Below are 12,811 nucleotides of genomic sequence, written 5' to 3'. Positions count from 1 at the left end.
CCCCTGCGGTAGCGCCTAATACTGGCTTCTTAGGTTCATTGCCTCAGATCAGGCCAGGCCTGGATCCAGCTGTGGTGCTGGCAGGATCTTATCGGCGCTGCACCTGGTGCTGTCTCTCCCCATTGGGCGGACGATTGTATAAGCAGCACACGCGAGAAGGAGCCCCACCCCTTCTGCCAAGCCTGGATAACGCTGCCAGCGAGGGGTGGGGATTCAGCCAGCATGCCGAGGCAGCTGCAGGGTGGCAAGAGGGCTCTCTGGGTTTGACCCCAGGAAGGCAGGGATGTTGGGACCTCTCCGATCTGGTCTCACTTGCTCAAGGGGCACTAATCTCCCTCTCAGGGGCCGGCAGTAACCAGTCTGCTCTGAAATGCCGTCTCCTTGGGGCTCCCCCAGCCAGCGTACGTACCAAGGGAGCCGATGGCTCTAGCTGGAGGCTTCTGGGATGAAGCTCGGAGCCGGAAGACAGCATTGCCTGTAACAGCGCCGCTGCCCCCTTTGTGTCTTGCAGGCGGGTAGCATGATGTCTGAGAACACGTCAGTGAGCCCTGCAGGGGGCATCACCCCCCTGCAGCAGATGCTGGCATCTGGGACCGGGGCCCTCTTCACATCTCTCTTCGGTAAGGGGTCAGCATGGGGATGGCTGAGCGAGGCTGGAGAGACACGGTGGGTGGGTGGGTGCAAGGATTTCCGCATGAGTTCAGGGTATGCACGTAGGGAGGTCGGGGCGTGTGCACGTGTATAAGGGGACGAGAGTGAGTGTGCAAAGGGCAGGTGAGCTCACTGTTCTGAACTTAGGACAATCTCTGGGGCTTCTGCTGATACGGCCATGGCCTCTTCCACCTCTCAACTTCCCTTTCCTAGCAACCCTCCCCCTGGAATCCCAGCTCGATTCCTTGTGTCTCATCCCCTGATTAAAGTTTCTCCCAGCAAATCTGGCCTGGTCATTAAGAGGCTTAAAACTCCTTGGAGAGCTGGAGTCTGGCTGTTTGCTGTGCACCATGGGCTCTGCTGACCCCGGGCTCCAGAGGGAGGTGTGAGGAAGAGCAGGTTCTGTTCCCAGCTCTGGGAAGGAGGGTGGGGTCTGGTGGTTAGAGGGAGAGGAACATGGACTCCTGGGTTCTACTGAGCTCTTCCCACGCTCACGCTGTGAGCTCGGCCACGGCCCTTCCCATCTTTGAGCCGCTGTTTCCCTGTCAATATTAAATCCATTTCCAGATCTACCTTTCGGGGGGGAGGTTTATTTGCCCACTCACTGATAAAGCACTCTGCGCCACCCTTTGGCCAACCACCCTACACTGGCCCCAGGTCTAAGTAGGTGCCTTCTCTTTCAGTGACTCCCCTGGATGTGGTGAAGATCCGGCTGCAGGCCCAGAGGACGCCCTTCTCTAAAGGTAACTAAGTGCCCAGGGCAGAAATCTTGCCTTCTCTCCGCAGCTGGAGGCCAGGTGGGTCGTCTCCGAGCCTGCGACCTCTGCAGCAGCGAGCCCGGCATGCAGTAGCTCAGACCCCGGGTTGTTTCTCTCTCCGGCTTTGCCTGGCAGGTGTCTGTGAACTGCAGCAATCCCAGTCCCCTATACAGGCCCCAAGGGAAGTTGTGAGGAAGAGCCTCTGCCTGGTTAGTGAAGGGCTTATCGGGTTCTGTGATATTTGGCTACTCAGTCTGGGCAGGGACTGCCTGCAGGCAGCAGAGCAGTGAAGACCACCGCAACGGTGGTCACCTGGGGTTGGTGCCCCACTGATGGGGACACAGGTTCAGCAGAGGGGGTCTGGCAAGGCACCCTCAGGCTGCATCCCCGCTTCCCCCATTTGGGAGCTTCTTTCCTAGGCCCTCTCCAGGAGGCCCAATCCTGGCATGGCCCCCCCCATACACTGAACCTGTGCAGCTGGCTTGAGTGGGATCAGCGTTCCCACAACGGCACCCCAGTAGTGTACCACCCACAGGGGGCTAAGAGCATCCTGCCTCTGGGGTGGGAGCTGGGCTCACATCTGTGTGGCCTTAGGGGAGAGGGAATATGGGCTTAGGTGTCCCATAGGGCCTCGGAGCCAGTGTGTTGGGGGGAGCTGGGCTGGGATGTCCTGTATGGACCTGAAGTGGATGGGTCGGTGGGGTGCCTGGCTCACGTAAAGGGCTCCACAGAGCCAGGGACTGGTCATTATCTGTAGGCCTCTAGTGAAGGCAGGAAATCGGGCTCCCTCCTTCTGGCTCTGCCCTTCCTTCCAGGATCTGGTGCTGCCTGACAGAAAGGAGCACGTCCCAGGCCTTGGCTTGTCCTGGCCGCTGCCCTGCGGGGCTGCGCTGCATTAATCACAACCAGCCTGAACTAACCCTGGCTGACGGGTCCAGGAGCAGCCAGGCTCTTTCAAGCCTCAGCAGGAGTTTGTCGCTCACAGACTGCGTGAGAATCCCTAGCCCGGCCTCTTGCCTCCAGGTTCTCTTTCAAATAGCGAGCCAGGCCTGGGACACCTGCACTGACTGTCATGGGAGGGATTTCGGTACGGGTTAGAGCAGGGGCCTGAGGGTCAGGACTCCTGGGTTCTGATCCCACTGCCTCCCTCTGGGAGTCACTTCCCCCCCCCCCCCCCTCCAGTGCCTCAGCCTCCCTCCCCCCAAGCTATAAAACTTGGGAGCAGAAAGTCTGTTTGTTTGTGAAGCAGTTTGGAAGTCTCATGTGGAAGGGACTAGTCCAGGGATCGGCAACCTTTGGCACGCGGCCTGTCAGGGAAATCTGCTGGTGGGCCGGGATAGTTTGTTTACCTGCAGCGTCCGCAGGTTCGGCCGATCGCAGCTCCCACTGGCTGAGGTTTGCCATTCCAAGCCAATGGAGGCTGCGGGAAGCGGTGGCCAGCAGATCCCTCGGCCCGCACCGCTTCCCGCAGTCCCCATTGGCCTGGAACAGCAAACCGCAGCCAGTGGGAGCTGCGATCGGCCAAACCCACGGACGCTGCAGGTAAACAAACCGGCCTGGCCCGCCAGCGGATTTCCCTGATGGGCCGCGTGCCAAAGGTTGCCGATCCCTGGACTAGAGAGACAATGGGCTAATTTGGTGGAACGGGGTCCCTTGGAATCCGTATGGGGCTGGATTCAGGTGACGACTGCCAGAGTCATGCTGCTCAATAGATCCTGGGCGTTCCTGTGCCTGCTCAGCTGTGGGGGGTTATGGAACAGATGTTAAGAGACGCCTCCCTGTTGCAGGCAGGCGGAAGTGACTTGTGTTATCAGCCGGGGTGTGTGTGTGTGTGTAGCATTCTCAGATCTCATCCCAGCTCAAGCCAGCAGCCTCCCCCTTTCCAAACCCGAGTGGCTTGCCCCAGAACAGCCCCCACATCCCAGCTCTTTGCTGACAGCAGGGCACGGGGGTCCCTGCCTTCCCAGACCATGCATTGCTAGCACCCACCTGCCCAGCCCCCGAGAGCTTGGCCGCCGCCAGGAGGGAGGGTGTCCCCGCCTGTCGCTAAATGTGTCCCTGTTGTGTGTTTCAGTGTTGTCAGTAGAGTGTGTGCCCTGGAGCGTTCACCAGTCCAAATGTGAGTATCTCTGGGTATTCTCCTTTCGCCCTCTTCCTGCTAACAGCCTCCCGTGGCTGCTGACCCTCCACAGCTCCATCCCCCCCGTCCCGGGGAGAACCTGTTCCCCATAGCTGCAGTCTCCAGAGTGGGGCAGTGCAGGGCTCTGTGCACCCTTGCTCACCCCACGCCATCTTCCTTCCATCCCTACTGCAATGGAGTCTAGTTCCGAGTCATCTGGGGGTCAGGTGCTGTCTGATGGTTAGAGGAGGGGGCACTGGGAGCCGCAGCGCTGGGTTCTGTTCCCAGCCCTGCCACTGACTCACTCCATGGCCTTGGGTAAGTCCCCTCACCTCTGTGCCTCCCCGGGGCAGAGGCAGTTGTGAGACTGACCCCGCAGGCTGTTTGTCATCAGGCAGGTGGGGCCCGGGAATGGTTCTCCCGTCCCTGGAGTCAGGGCCTGGGAGTTGTTGGCTTGCCGAGTCGTGGCTGTGTTAGGGGCCTCTGGCTTTTACTCTCTCTCCCCCCCCCCCCCCCCCATACCATGCCCCATTCTGTAACCACCCCCCTCCTGGCATAGCTATGCAGGACAGGGACACCTGCAATGGGAGGGGCCCCCTTGGGCGTATCCAGCCTCGGCTGGTTCGAGGGGAGCCTCTTCTGCCCGATGACGCCTCGCAGCAGCCCCTCACGTGCCCTCCCCCCCAATGTCCTGGATGGAATGCAGGGGGCAGTACCCCCCCCCCCCCCACACACACACACACTGCAGGGTTACTAGTGCTTTGTCAGAAACGTGCTGGAAGCTGGCTGACCCAGGCCACTTGGGGGTTCAACACTAGCCAGTTCCCCTGCAGGAGCACACGTGGGCCTCTCTGTCCTCGTTCCGTCCGTCTCTTGTCTGTCCCCCCCCCTCTGGCTGCCCTGCTGCGTGCTTGGATCCCTGCTGAGCCTAACCTGCCGCCCGCAGCTATGCCCTGGGCATGGAAACCAGACTGGCCCGTAGGGGTGGCTGATGCTGATTTGGTGGTGGGGATGGCTCTAGCAAGGTTGGCAACTTTGTCCCCACCCTGCCTTTCCTCTGCCCATCTGGCAGCTTCCCCCACCAGGCTCCCGTGCCCACTGCTGCCTCTCTCCCTGCTAGGCTCCCATCTCTGCTGGGCGATTGTCCCTGGGGTTTGGCAGAGGGCTGCTTTAATCTGTGTGCCTGGCTCTCCAGCGGCCCCTAGGCAGGGAAAGGGATTTGAATGGGATCATGGGGAAGGGAGCCAGGCAAACCCTCAGGGAGACAGGGCTGACACTGACTCGTGGAGGCAGGTGGCCTCCTGCCAGCACGGGCTGTTAGTGCAGGCTGACAGGATGGCTTTAGGGCGAGCGCATCGCGGGGATGGGGGGAGTGTGATGGAGTCAGACAGTTTCCCAGGACTCACCCTTTTTGCCTCGCCGCACTTCTGCTCTGGTGCCTTTATCCTGCATGACAGGATTGGGGCAAGTCCCTGCCTGCGCCCGCCCCCCCCCCACTAAACGTGCCTGTGTCCCAGGCCTGTGGTAACAATAGCTTGCGGGAGGCCTGAGGCCTGGCCACCCCAGGGCGCTCTGTCTGAGATGAGCTTTGGCCTGGCTGCTCCAGCTGTCTACACCCCCGCTGACCTGTCCAGCTCCCCACAAACTCTCCGTCCCCATGGCTGCCGGCTCCTCTCTCCCTGGCTGCCCAGCAGCCCTCCCACTCCTTGCTGGCTGCCCTTTGAGAGAGCAGGGGCAGCGCCCCATCGGGCTCACGGAGATTGAAAGAGGAGCAGAGTTCTGGGGGCGGCAGGGAATGGGGCAGAGAGGAGTTGTCAGGGCCCTGAGGGGGTACAACCCTGTCCCCCTGCTGAGGGTCCTTGCAGAAGGAAAGGGCAGAGCCAGGAGCAGGGAGGGGGCTTGGGGGTGGGGAAGGGAAGAGCCTGAAGCGGGCTGGGCTGGGCGCGAGTTTAACCCCACTGTGTCTCCCCTGCCCCCTCCCACAGGGAAATGCTTCGTGTACTGCAACGGGCTCATGGACCACTTGTACGTATGCCAGAACGGGAGCAGCTGCACCGCCTGGTACAAGTCCCCCACCCGTTTCACCGGCACCCTGGTGAGGCTCTTCTCCTGCCGGGACCTGGCTGCCTTGGCGGGGCAGAGGGGAGCCAGAGCCAGTGCAGGGTCAGGCCTGGGGCTCGATGGCCAGGCTGCGTGCGGCAGTTCGGGCCACCTGGCAGGGCAATTGGAGGTGCGGGAGAGGAGAGCGGGCCGGGTGCACCAGTGTTCGGAGCAGCTTCACCCACCCCACTCCTAGGTGGCTCTGGCTCTGTGGAGGGGAAAGGATTAATTTGCAAGAGGGGCGTGTAAGAGGGCATGCCTGTCCTGTAGTGGCCCTGCTGGCCAACCATGGCTCTGCAGAGGCCTGGCTCGGTTTCCCTTTATCTCAGGGCTCCTTAATGAATGCCACACTGGCTTTCTTGTGGCTAATGTCACGCCTGGTTTAACCACAGACCGTTCAAAACAGTCCTCAAAGGCCCAAAACAAAGTCCAACACCACGACACCAGTTCGTACTCGGCTCGGACGTCCCCAGCCAGTCCTGGAGCGCTTCTCCTGTCCCGGCCCTTCCTAGCCAGAGCTCAGCCTTGTACCCCCTGCTCTCCTGGCCCACCCCTGGTTACCCAGGGTCTCCTGCTCTCTGCAGCCCCTCTCATGGCTTCCTCTAGCAGCACCCGTACCTGCCCTGGGTTCAGAGAGCTCACTGGGGTGCCTTCCATCCCCTGCTGCTGTCTTCCCCTTTATAAGGTCCAGTTGCCTTCCCTTAAGCCCAGTTGGGGAGCAGGTAACCAGTCAGCTGTACTCCCCTCCCCCCCCCTTAAGGAGCCAGTCACCCTGTGATGAGGGCTAGGCTGGAGAAGCAGCAGAGCTCGGCGTGGGAGGGAAAGACGCAGCCCCTGGCTGGGCTCTGGAGTGGGTATCTAGTCTCCCTTTCAGGCTACAGGGCTGCCCCTAGCATGGGGGAAGCCTCCTCCCCCTACTCTCTAACCCCCTTGTGCTCTCCTCTTCCTTTCAGGATGCCTTCGTGAAGATCACACGTTACGAGGGCATTCGGTCTCTGTGGAGCGGCCTGCCACCCACCTTGTGAGTCTGAGCACCGAGCGTTACAGCCCTTCCCCGCCGCACGCCTGCTCTAAGGGAGGCCGAATGCAAACACCTGGGCCCCCCTGCCTGCGGTGCTAGCCGGCCATGCACTCCCAGTCTTCCTGCAGGGCCCACGCAACCCAGGCGCTGGCGCTACTGGTAGCTCCTGGCCTTTGCCCTGGGGTCTCTGACTGCGGGGGGGAGAGGTGGCGGTGACTGTCCTGCACTGACCCAGAATCCTTGGTTATCCCTGGACTGCAAACTGTCTGCCTCCCCCTCCCCAGACCCCCTTCCCGCCTTTTCCACTCCCTCTCTGCATGAGGGTATCCCTGCCCTCTATCACCGCCCACTGGCCAAGCATGGCTCTGCAAAGGCCTGCCTCAGTTTCCTCTGAGGCTCCTTAATAACCCCCACAAGGGCTGTGTCTCAGCGAACGCCACCGCTGTCTGGGGCTGGTTTGACAACAGAACAGTGCAAAACGATTCTCCAACAAAGCCCATCACCATAATACAAAAGTTCATACCCAGCTCTGGTGTCCTCAGCCCGTCCTGGAGCTCATCACCTGTTCCAGCCCTTCCTAGCCAGAGCTCAGCCCATTTTTAGCCTTCCCTGGCTCAGAGAGGTCAGAGGGAAACCCCCTCTGCTGCTCTCCTTGCCTTCCCCTGGCCACTCAGGATCACTAGCAGGTCTTCCTGCTCCCTGTAGCTGTACTCTGATCTTAGCGGGGCTGAGAGCTGTCTGGAGATCAACCTTCCTTTGCTTCTGTCTCCCCTTTATAAGATCCAGGTGCTTTCCCTTAAGCCCAGCTGGGCAGCAGGTAATTAGTCCCAGGTGCACTGGCCTCCCCTCACCTGCTCCCTCTTAAAGGGGCCAGTCACCCTGTGACACTCCCCACAGACAGCCCCCTTCGCCCTCTGACCTTTCAGGCGGAGCTGTGTGCATGCGGCGTTTTGACAGGGTCCTCTGTGTGCGTGAAGCCTTTTCAGGCAAACGGAACCCCCTCCACCCCCCCCATTGCTCTCTGGGAGATGGGTCCCACTGCTTAGCCGGAGAATGGGAGGGGCCGTGTCAAGGCCCAGCTGGGATATGGGGGGGGGATTATGCCTGGAGCAATCTGCCCCCCCCTGCTCGGCATGGAGCGTGACACGAGTTGGCGGGTGATGCTAACGGGCCCCTCTCCTTGGCAGGGTGATGGCGGTGCCTGCCACGGTGATCTATTTCACCAGCTACGACCAGCTGCGGGATTATCTGCGCTGCCGGATGGGCAGCCAAGGGGCCCAAGTCCCCCTGGTGGCTGGTGCCCTCGCCAGGCGTGAGTACTCTGCGTTCAGGGTCCATGTACCTTGCAGCCTCCCCCCACCCTGCTCCTCTGGCCCGGGGGTAAAGAATCATTCCGAATGAACAACAGCCTGCCTTGGTTTTTAGCAGCGAGGGTCATTAACCGTCTGCACAATTGGCCCAGGGTGGTGATGCTGGCTTCTCCGTCCCTGGCCGTTTGTAAATCAAGAGCGGGTGTTTTTCTAAAAGCCCTGCTCTAGGGATCGTGGCCTGCGTTGTGCAGGGGGTCCAACGAGATGATCGCAAGGGTCCCTTCTGGCCTGGGAATCTAGGAATCCCTGGGCCCTGCGTATCCGTGGTTAGATCAATTCCCTGCTCTGTCGCGGACTCGCTGGGTGACCTCACGCACAACCCTGCCCCTCCCTGGGCTTTCATTTCCCCATCTCCCTGCAGCGGGAAGGCTGAACAGCCCCCCTGCTGCACTGAATCACAGTGAGATCCTCATGCTGGGATGAGCCATAAGCTGCTGTCCCAGGTATACCGTGCTGTAAACAAGAAGCGATCCCAGCAGCCAGCTCCTTGCCAAACCCGATGGGCCGGTGCCAGGGCCGGCCCCCCTGGCCTCCTGCACCACGTGCTCTCCCCGTTCTAGGAATTGCAGGTGACTGCCCTGTTTGCACATGGGGGTGAGACGGCCTGGCCTTGCCCCGTCGTCGTGCCTTGGTATCGCCCTTGCTGCTGGCTTGTCGGTAGCTGATGTTCTGACTCCCTCCCTCAGTGGGCGCGGTGACGGTGATCAGCCCCTTGGAACTCATCCGGACTAAGATGCAGTCCCGGCCGCTGAGCTACCGCGAGCTGCGTGTCTGCATCCAGTCCTCGGTGGCCCAGGACGGCTGGCTGTCCCTCTGGAGGGGCTGGGGGCCCACCGTGCTGCGGGACGTTCCCTTCTCAGGTATACCACACAGAAAAGGGGTGCTGGGGACTGGTGAGGGGGCTGCGGGCCGCACTGGGGCTGGTCTCCCCCACCTGGGGCTGGAGACATAGGGAAAGGTTTGACCCAGGACAAGAATTCCCTTCTTGCCATCTGCAGAGACCACTCGGTGTCATGCTAATAACATGGGCCTGCCTACAGGAGGCGCTGACGGGCCACACTCCAGTCCCTATCCCTTCTGTGTATCTCTTGTCCAGGGCAAAGTTTTTTTACCTGACAATGGTGACTCCAGAGCGAAGGATTTTCAGACCCAGTCCCCACCTGAGCTGGGATACCAATTTGGTGGGGCTCAGCCCAGTTCCAGGGCCCTCAATAGGCCTGCCAATTCCTGGTGTCAGCCGAACGGCCAAGGACCTCCCATCTCTCCCCTGTGCTCGCTCCCAGTCAGGGCTGGGCTGGGCAGGGGGATGTTTGCCTTTTGCCGTATCTGCTCCGGGGCTGATAGATTGAGGTCAGTCCCCAGGGCTGGGGCTCAGTGCCAAAGGGCCATGCCCCAGGAGCAGCAGTGGAGGTGGCTGCTGATGCTTCTAACCCGGGGCACTGGTCTGTCTCTCTCAGCTCTCTACTGGTTTAACTACGAGCTAGTGAAGGAATGGCTCTGCCGTCAGTCCCGGCTTGACGAAGCCACTTTCATGGTCAGCTTCACAGCGGGGGCCGTCTCGGGGACGGTGAGTATGGGAGCTTCTGTTCCGTCCTGGGGGATCCGAGTTTCTGCCTGGGTTTGAAGGGAGCCCGCTGGGCTACCTCCACCCCCAGAACATTGGGATTCTAACCAGGGGAAACAGCCCTGCTGGAATCAGAAGGGCTTCAGGGCGTTTTATTTGGGGGTCAGCTGTTCCCTTCCTTGAAACGCTGGGACCTCGGATCCAGCAGCCTTGGCCAGCTTGGGTCCGGATAGACCTTTCCCCGCCCCTGCACGAGACACAGGCAGTACCTGCCCCAGAGCAATGTCTGCGCAGGGACCAGCCTAGAGTCGGGGATGCAGTGGGAGCCGGGGGGGTTGTTGTTACACCAGAGGCCAGGAAACTCGGCCCCTTGTGGGCGGAGGTTCTAACCTGCCTAGGACAATGGGCGGAGGAGGGCTGAGCGCTCGGGGGGCAGATGGTAGGGGCTGAATTCAGCGTCTCTTGGCATGAGGGAGAAGTGCTGTAGGGGGAGGCACTGGGGTCCCCAGCTGTGGCTTGGCAGTGATGGGCAGCTTCTCCCCTTCCTCCAGGTGGCCGCTGTGCTGACGCTGCCCTTCGACGTGGTGAAGACCCAGCGACAGATTGAGCTGGGGGACAGGGAGACGCTCCGAGGTGAGGGGCTCATGGGGAGCCCGGCGGGAGCCCGGGAACGTGGGACTCTGAGCAGCCCATCACGGGGGGCTGGCTCCTTTCACTGCCCAGAGGGGGAGCTGTGATTCTGCACACAGGGGCGGGAGGGAGCGGTGGCTCCTCTGGAGCAGACACCCAGTGTCCAGCTGCTGCTCATGCCTTGGGGGGAAGCATTGGAAGGTGGGGCAGACCCTTCCCTAGGGTGAGTGGCGAGTACCAGCACCCCCTTCCCCTCATACCTCCGCTTTGCCTTCGCCCCGCAGTGGCTGCCTCCAAGTCCTCATCCACCTGGCTGCTGTTGAGGAGGATCCGAGCTGAGTCTGGCACCCGTGGGCTCTTCGCAGGTAACTAGAACGGCAGCCGGGCCGGCTGTAGGATGAGGGGTGGGGAGCGACCGCGTTTCCAGGGGTGCCAGCTAGCGGGAGCGGGTAACGCTGCTCTCTCTGCCTCCCGCAGGCTTCCTGCCCCGCGTCATCAAGGTGGCCCCGGCCTGCGCCATCATGATCAGCACCTACGAGTTCGGCAAGACCTTCTTCCAGAAGCTGAACCAGGAGCGACGGCTCAGCAGCCTGTGAGCGCCAGGGCGGGCAGAGCCCCCGCAGCGCAGCCTCCAAACTAACCACCCTGTGGGCCAGGGCCAGGCGGAGGAGCCAGCCCCTGGCTGGTGGGGGAGTTCCCCAGAGATAGCAAGCGGGAGGTGACTGCAGAGATCAGTGCTGGGATTCAGCTGCCAAAGCCAGGGCCTTTCATTTCATCCAGCCTCCTTTCCTGGGGGCGACAGCGGCGGTTCTGCCTCCCTACCTCTCAGCTCCTGCTGAGATCCACTGGGAACAGACCTCCCTGCTAGCAACAGCTTCTTCCCCGACATGCCCTGGGCTGGGATATGCAGCGTCCAAGTGCCTTCTAGTCTCGCTCTCTCCTTGTGTTTCCTGCATCCACCTCAGCGGGTTTCCCGGCTGCCTCCCCGGGGGCGAGCTAGAGAGGCTGTCAGAGCAGCGTGGGCATCACGGTGCTTCCCAGCTGAGAACGGTCAGGCCTGTTTGCCTTTGACAACATCTCACCTCCACCCTCCCTTCCCCACTGACACGTTCATGGTTTGGAGGCTGCCTGCGTCTGCCGGGGGCTGCTCTCCAGCCTGTGAACAGCCCCCCCAGCGGTGGGTGCCCTGCTCCTGGCATCTGATTGCGCTGGCCCCTTGAGGGGGGCAGAAATAAGCTGTAGTGGGAGCGACGGAGTTGTCCTCTGGCGAACGCAGAGGGCCCCCTCCCTGCCCAGCCTGGTGGGGAGCAGGACAACCCCTGGCATTCCAAGTGAGGGGATCCCCTGCCAAGGACCAAGAGCCTTTCTCTTCCAAAGACTTAGAGCGACTGGGGCACGAAGGGCAACAGCCCCTCCTGCTTGGAGTCTCTCCACATCTGTTCCTGCTGCTGGCTGGGTTTAGGTCCTAACCCACCTCATGCCCTCTCCACACACCCCATTCCCTTAGGCCTCCTCCCTGCGGGGCAGCGATACAAAGGATAGTTGTACCCTGGACTCTAGGCCAGTCTCCCCGCTAGGTAGCACCATGGCTTCTTCCACTCAGGACTTCCCCATTCCTATCTGCCCCCCAGGTGGCCCATGCTCCGACAAGACACCTTGCTGCTGGTAATGGACACCACCCGCTGGGCCCCTCCAGGGCTCCCCTTCCTCCCTGCTGCTGACAAAGGTGTGAAATCTCCAGGGCAGAGATTCCATGCCAAAGCGCCCCCATCCTCTTAGGGTCAGTAGCCGGACAAGTAGCCATCCTCCTTCCTGTGGGTAACGCACGTGCCTGTGGCTGGTTGTAGGAGTGGGGATTCGTGCCGACTTCCTTCAATAAAAGACATTTTATGTGAAATTTGTGCCTGAAAACCCTTGCGCCCCCTCTCCCCTTCCCCACCTGCCTGGTCTCCCTCCATCACCTCAGCGGCTGGGGGGGCGGCCTATGGGCTGCTCTGCCAGCTGCTGGCAAGGGGCTAAGATTTGGCCTCCTGCAATGAGCAGCCATTGATCTCTGCTGGGGAGGGCTTGTGTGCATCATGGTGTGATAGGGGTGGGGTGGGGGGGGGGGGCGGTACTTCCTGTCAGTGTCTGTGCAGGGTGGGAATTGATTGGTTAATCTCTTGGCCCTTCATTAACCAAGGGGATCCCTGCTGGGGTCTCTGCACCCTGACTGTGCCCCAAAGAGGGGAACTCCAAAGCCCCCCCTGCCCCTCGCTCTCTCCTCATCTGGACGTGGGGCCCAGAGAGCCCTTCTGCAAAGGCTGTGCTGTGGTGTTTGGGGACTGTCCCATCCTCCAGCCAGCTCAGTGGGGTGGGGCTGAGAGCATTTTTGTAAGAAACCGCAAATGGGGGGGGACGGGATGGGACACGAGGAGTGTGTGTGTCTGAGCTGGTGGAGCAGGACACAACCCAGCACCACCTGTTTCCTGCTGCCATAATGCATGGGAGGTGTGTGTGTGTGCTGCAAGACAGCCCCACTCATGGGGGTGGCAATGCCATGCCCTTCCCTGCCTGTTCTGGGGGGGGCTTGTTGCCCACCCTGCTTGCTGCATCTCT

General features: G+C 61.2%; 1 protein-coding gene across 2 annotated transcripts; it reads left to right on the top strand.

Annotated features, from left to right (window-relative positions):
- Window positions 1-312: 312 nt before the first annotated feature.
- Window positions 313-12,110, top strand: SLC25A39 (solute carrier family 25 member 39). Of its 2 annotated transcripts, XM_065422576.1 has the most exons (12): window positions 340-401; window positions 512-620; window positions 1,335-1,394; window positions 3,484-3,528; window positions 5,514-5,623; window positions 6,582-6,649; window positions 7,837-7,961; window positions 8,706-8,879; window positions 9,477-9,586; window positions 10,135-10,216; window positions 10,498-10,578; window positions 10,691-12,110. In XM_065422576.1, the coding sequence occupies exons 2-12, from the start codon at window positions 521-523 to the stop codon at window positions 10,807-10,809; spliced, it is 1,074 nt and encodes a 357-aa protein (XP_065278648.1). In that variant the 5' UTR covers window positions 340-401; window positions 512-520; the 3' UTR covers window positions 10,810-12,110. The 2 variants fall into 2 exon arrangements, with proteins under 2 accessions (XP_065278649.1, XP_065278648.1); XM_065422577.1 differs by lacking the exon at window positions 3,484-3,528 and having other exon boundaries at window positions 313-620.
- The last annotated feature ends 701 nt before the right edge of the window (window positions 12,111-12,811 follow it).

The sequence above is a fragment of the Emys orbicularis genome, chromosome 25 (assembly GCF_028017835.1).
Source record: "Emys orbicularis isolate rEmyOrb1 chromosome 25, rEmyOrb1.hap1, whole genome shotgun sequence".
NCBI lineage: Eukaryota > Metazoa > Chordata > Testudines > Emydidae > Emys > Emys orbicularis.
This window is presented reverse-complemented; position numbering and strand designations above follow the sequence as displayed.

Bases quoted from the DNA above. Each gene is read 5' to 3' on its own strand.
- SLC25A39 (XM_065422576.1), top strand. From the start codon at position 521: ATGATGTCTGAGAACACGTCAGTGAGCCCTGCAGGGGGCATCACCCCC. The intron at 8,880-9,476 runs GTATACCACACA...TGTCTCTCTCAG, and splicing joins GCGGGACGTTCCCTTCTCAG to CTCTCTACTGGTTTAACTAC. The intron at 10,217-10,497 runs GTGAGGGGCTCA...TTCGCCCCGCAG, and splicing joins GGACAGGGAGACGCTCCGAG to TGGCTGCCTCCAAGTCCTCA.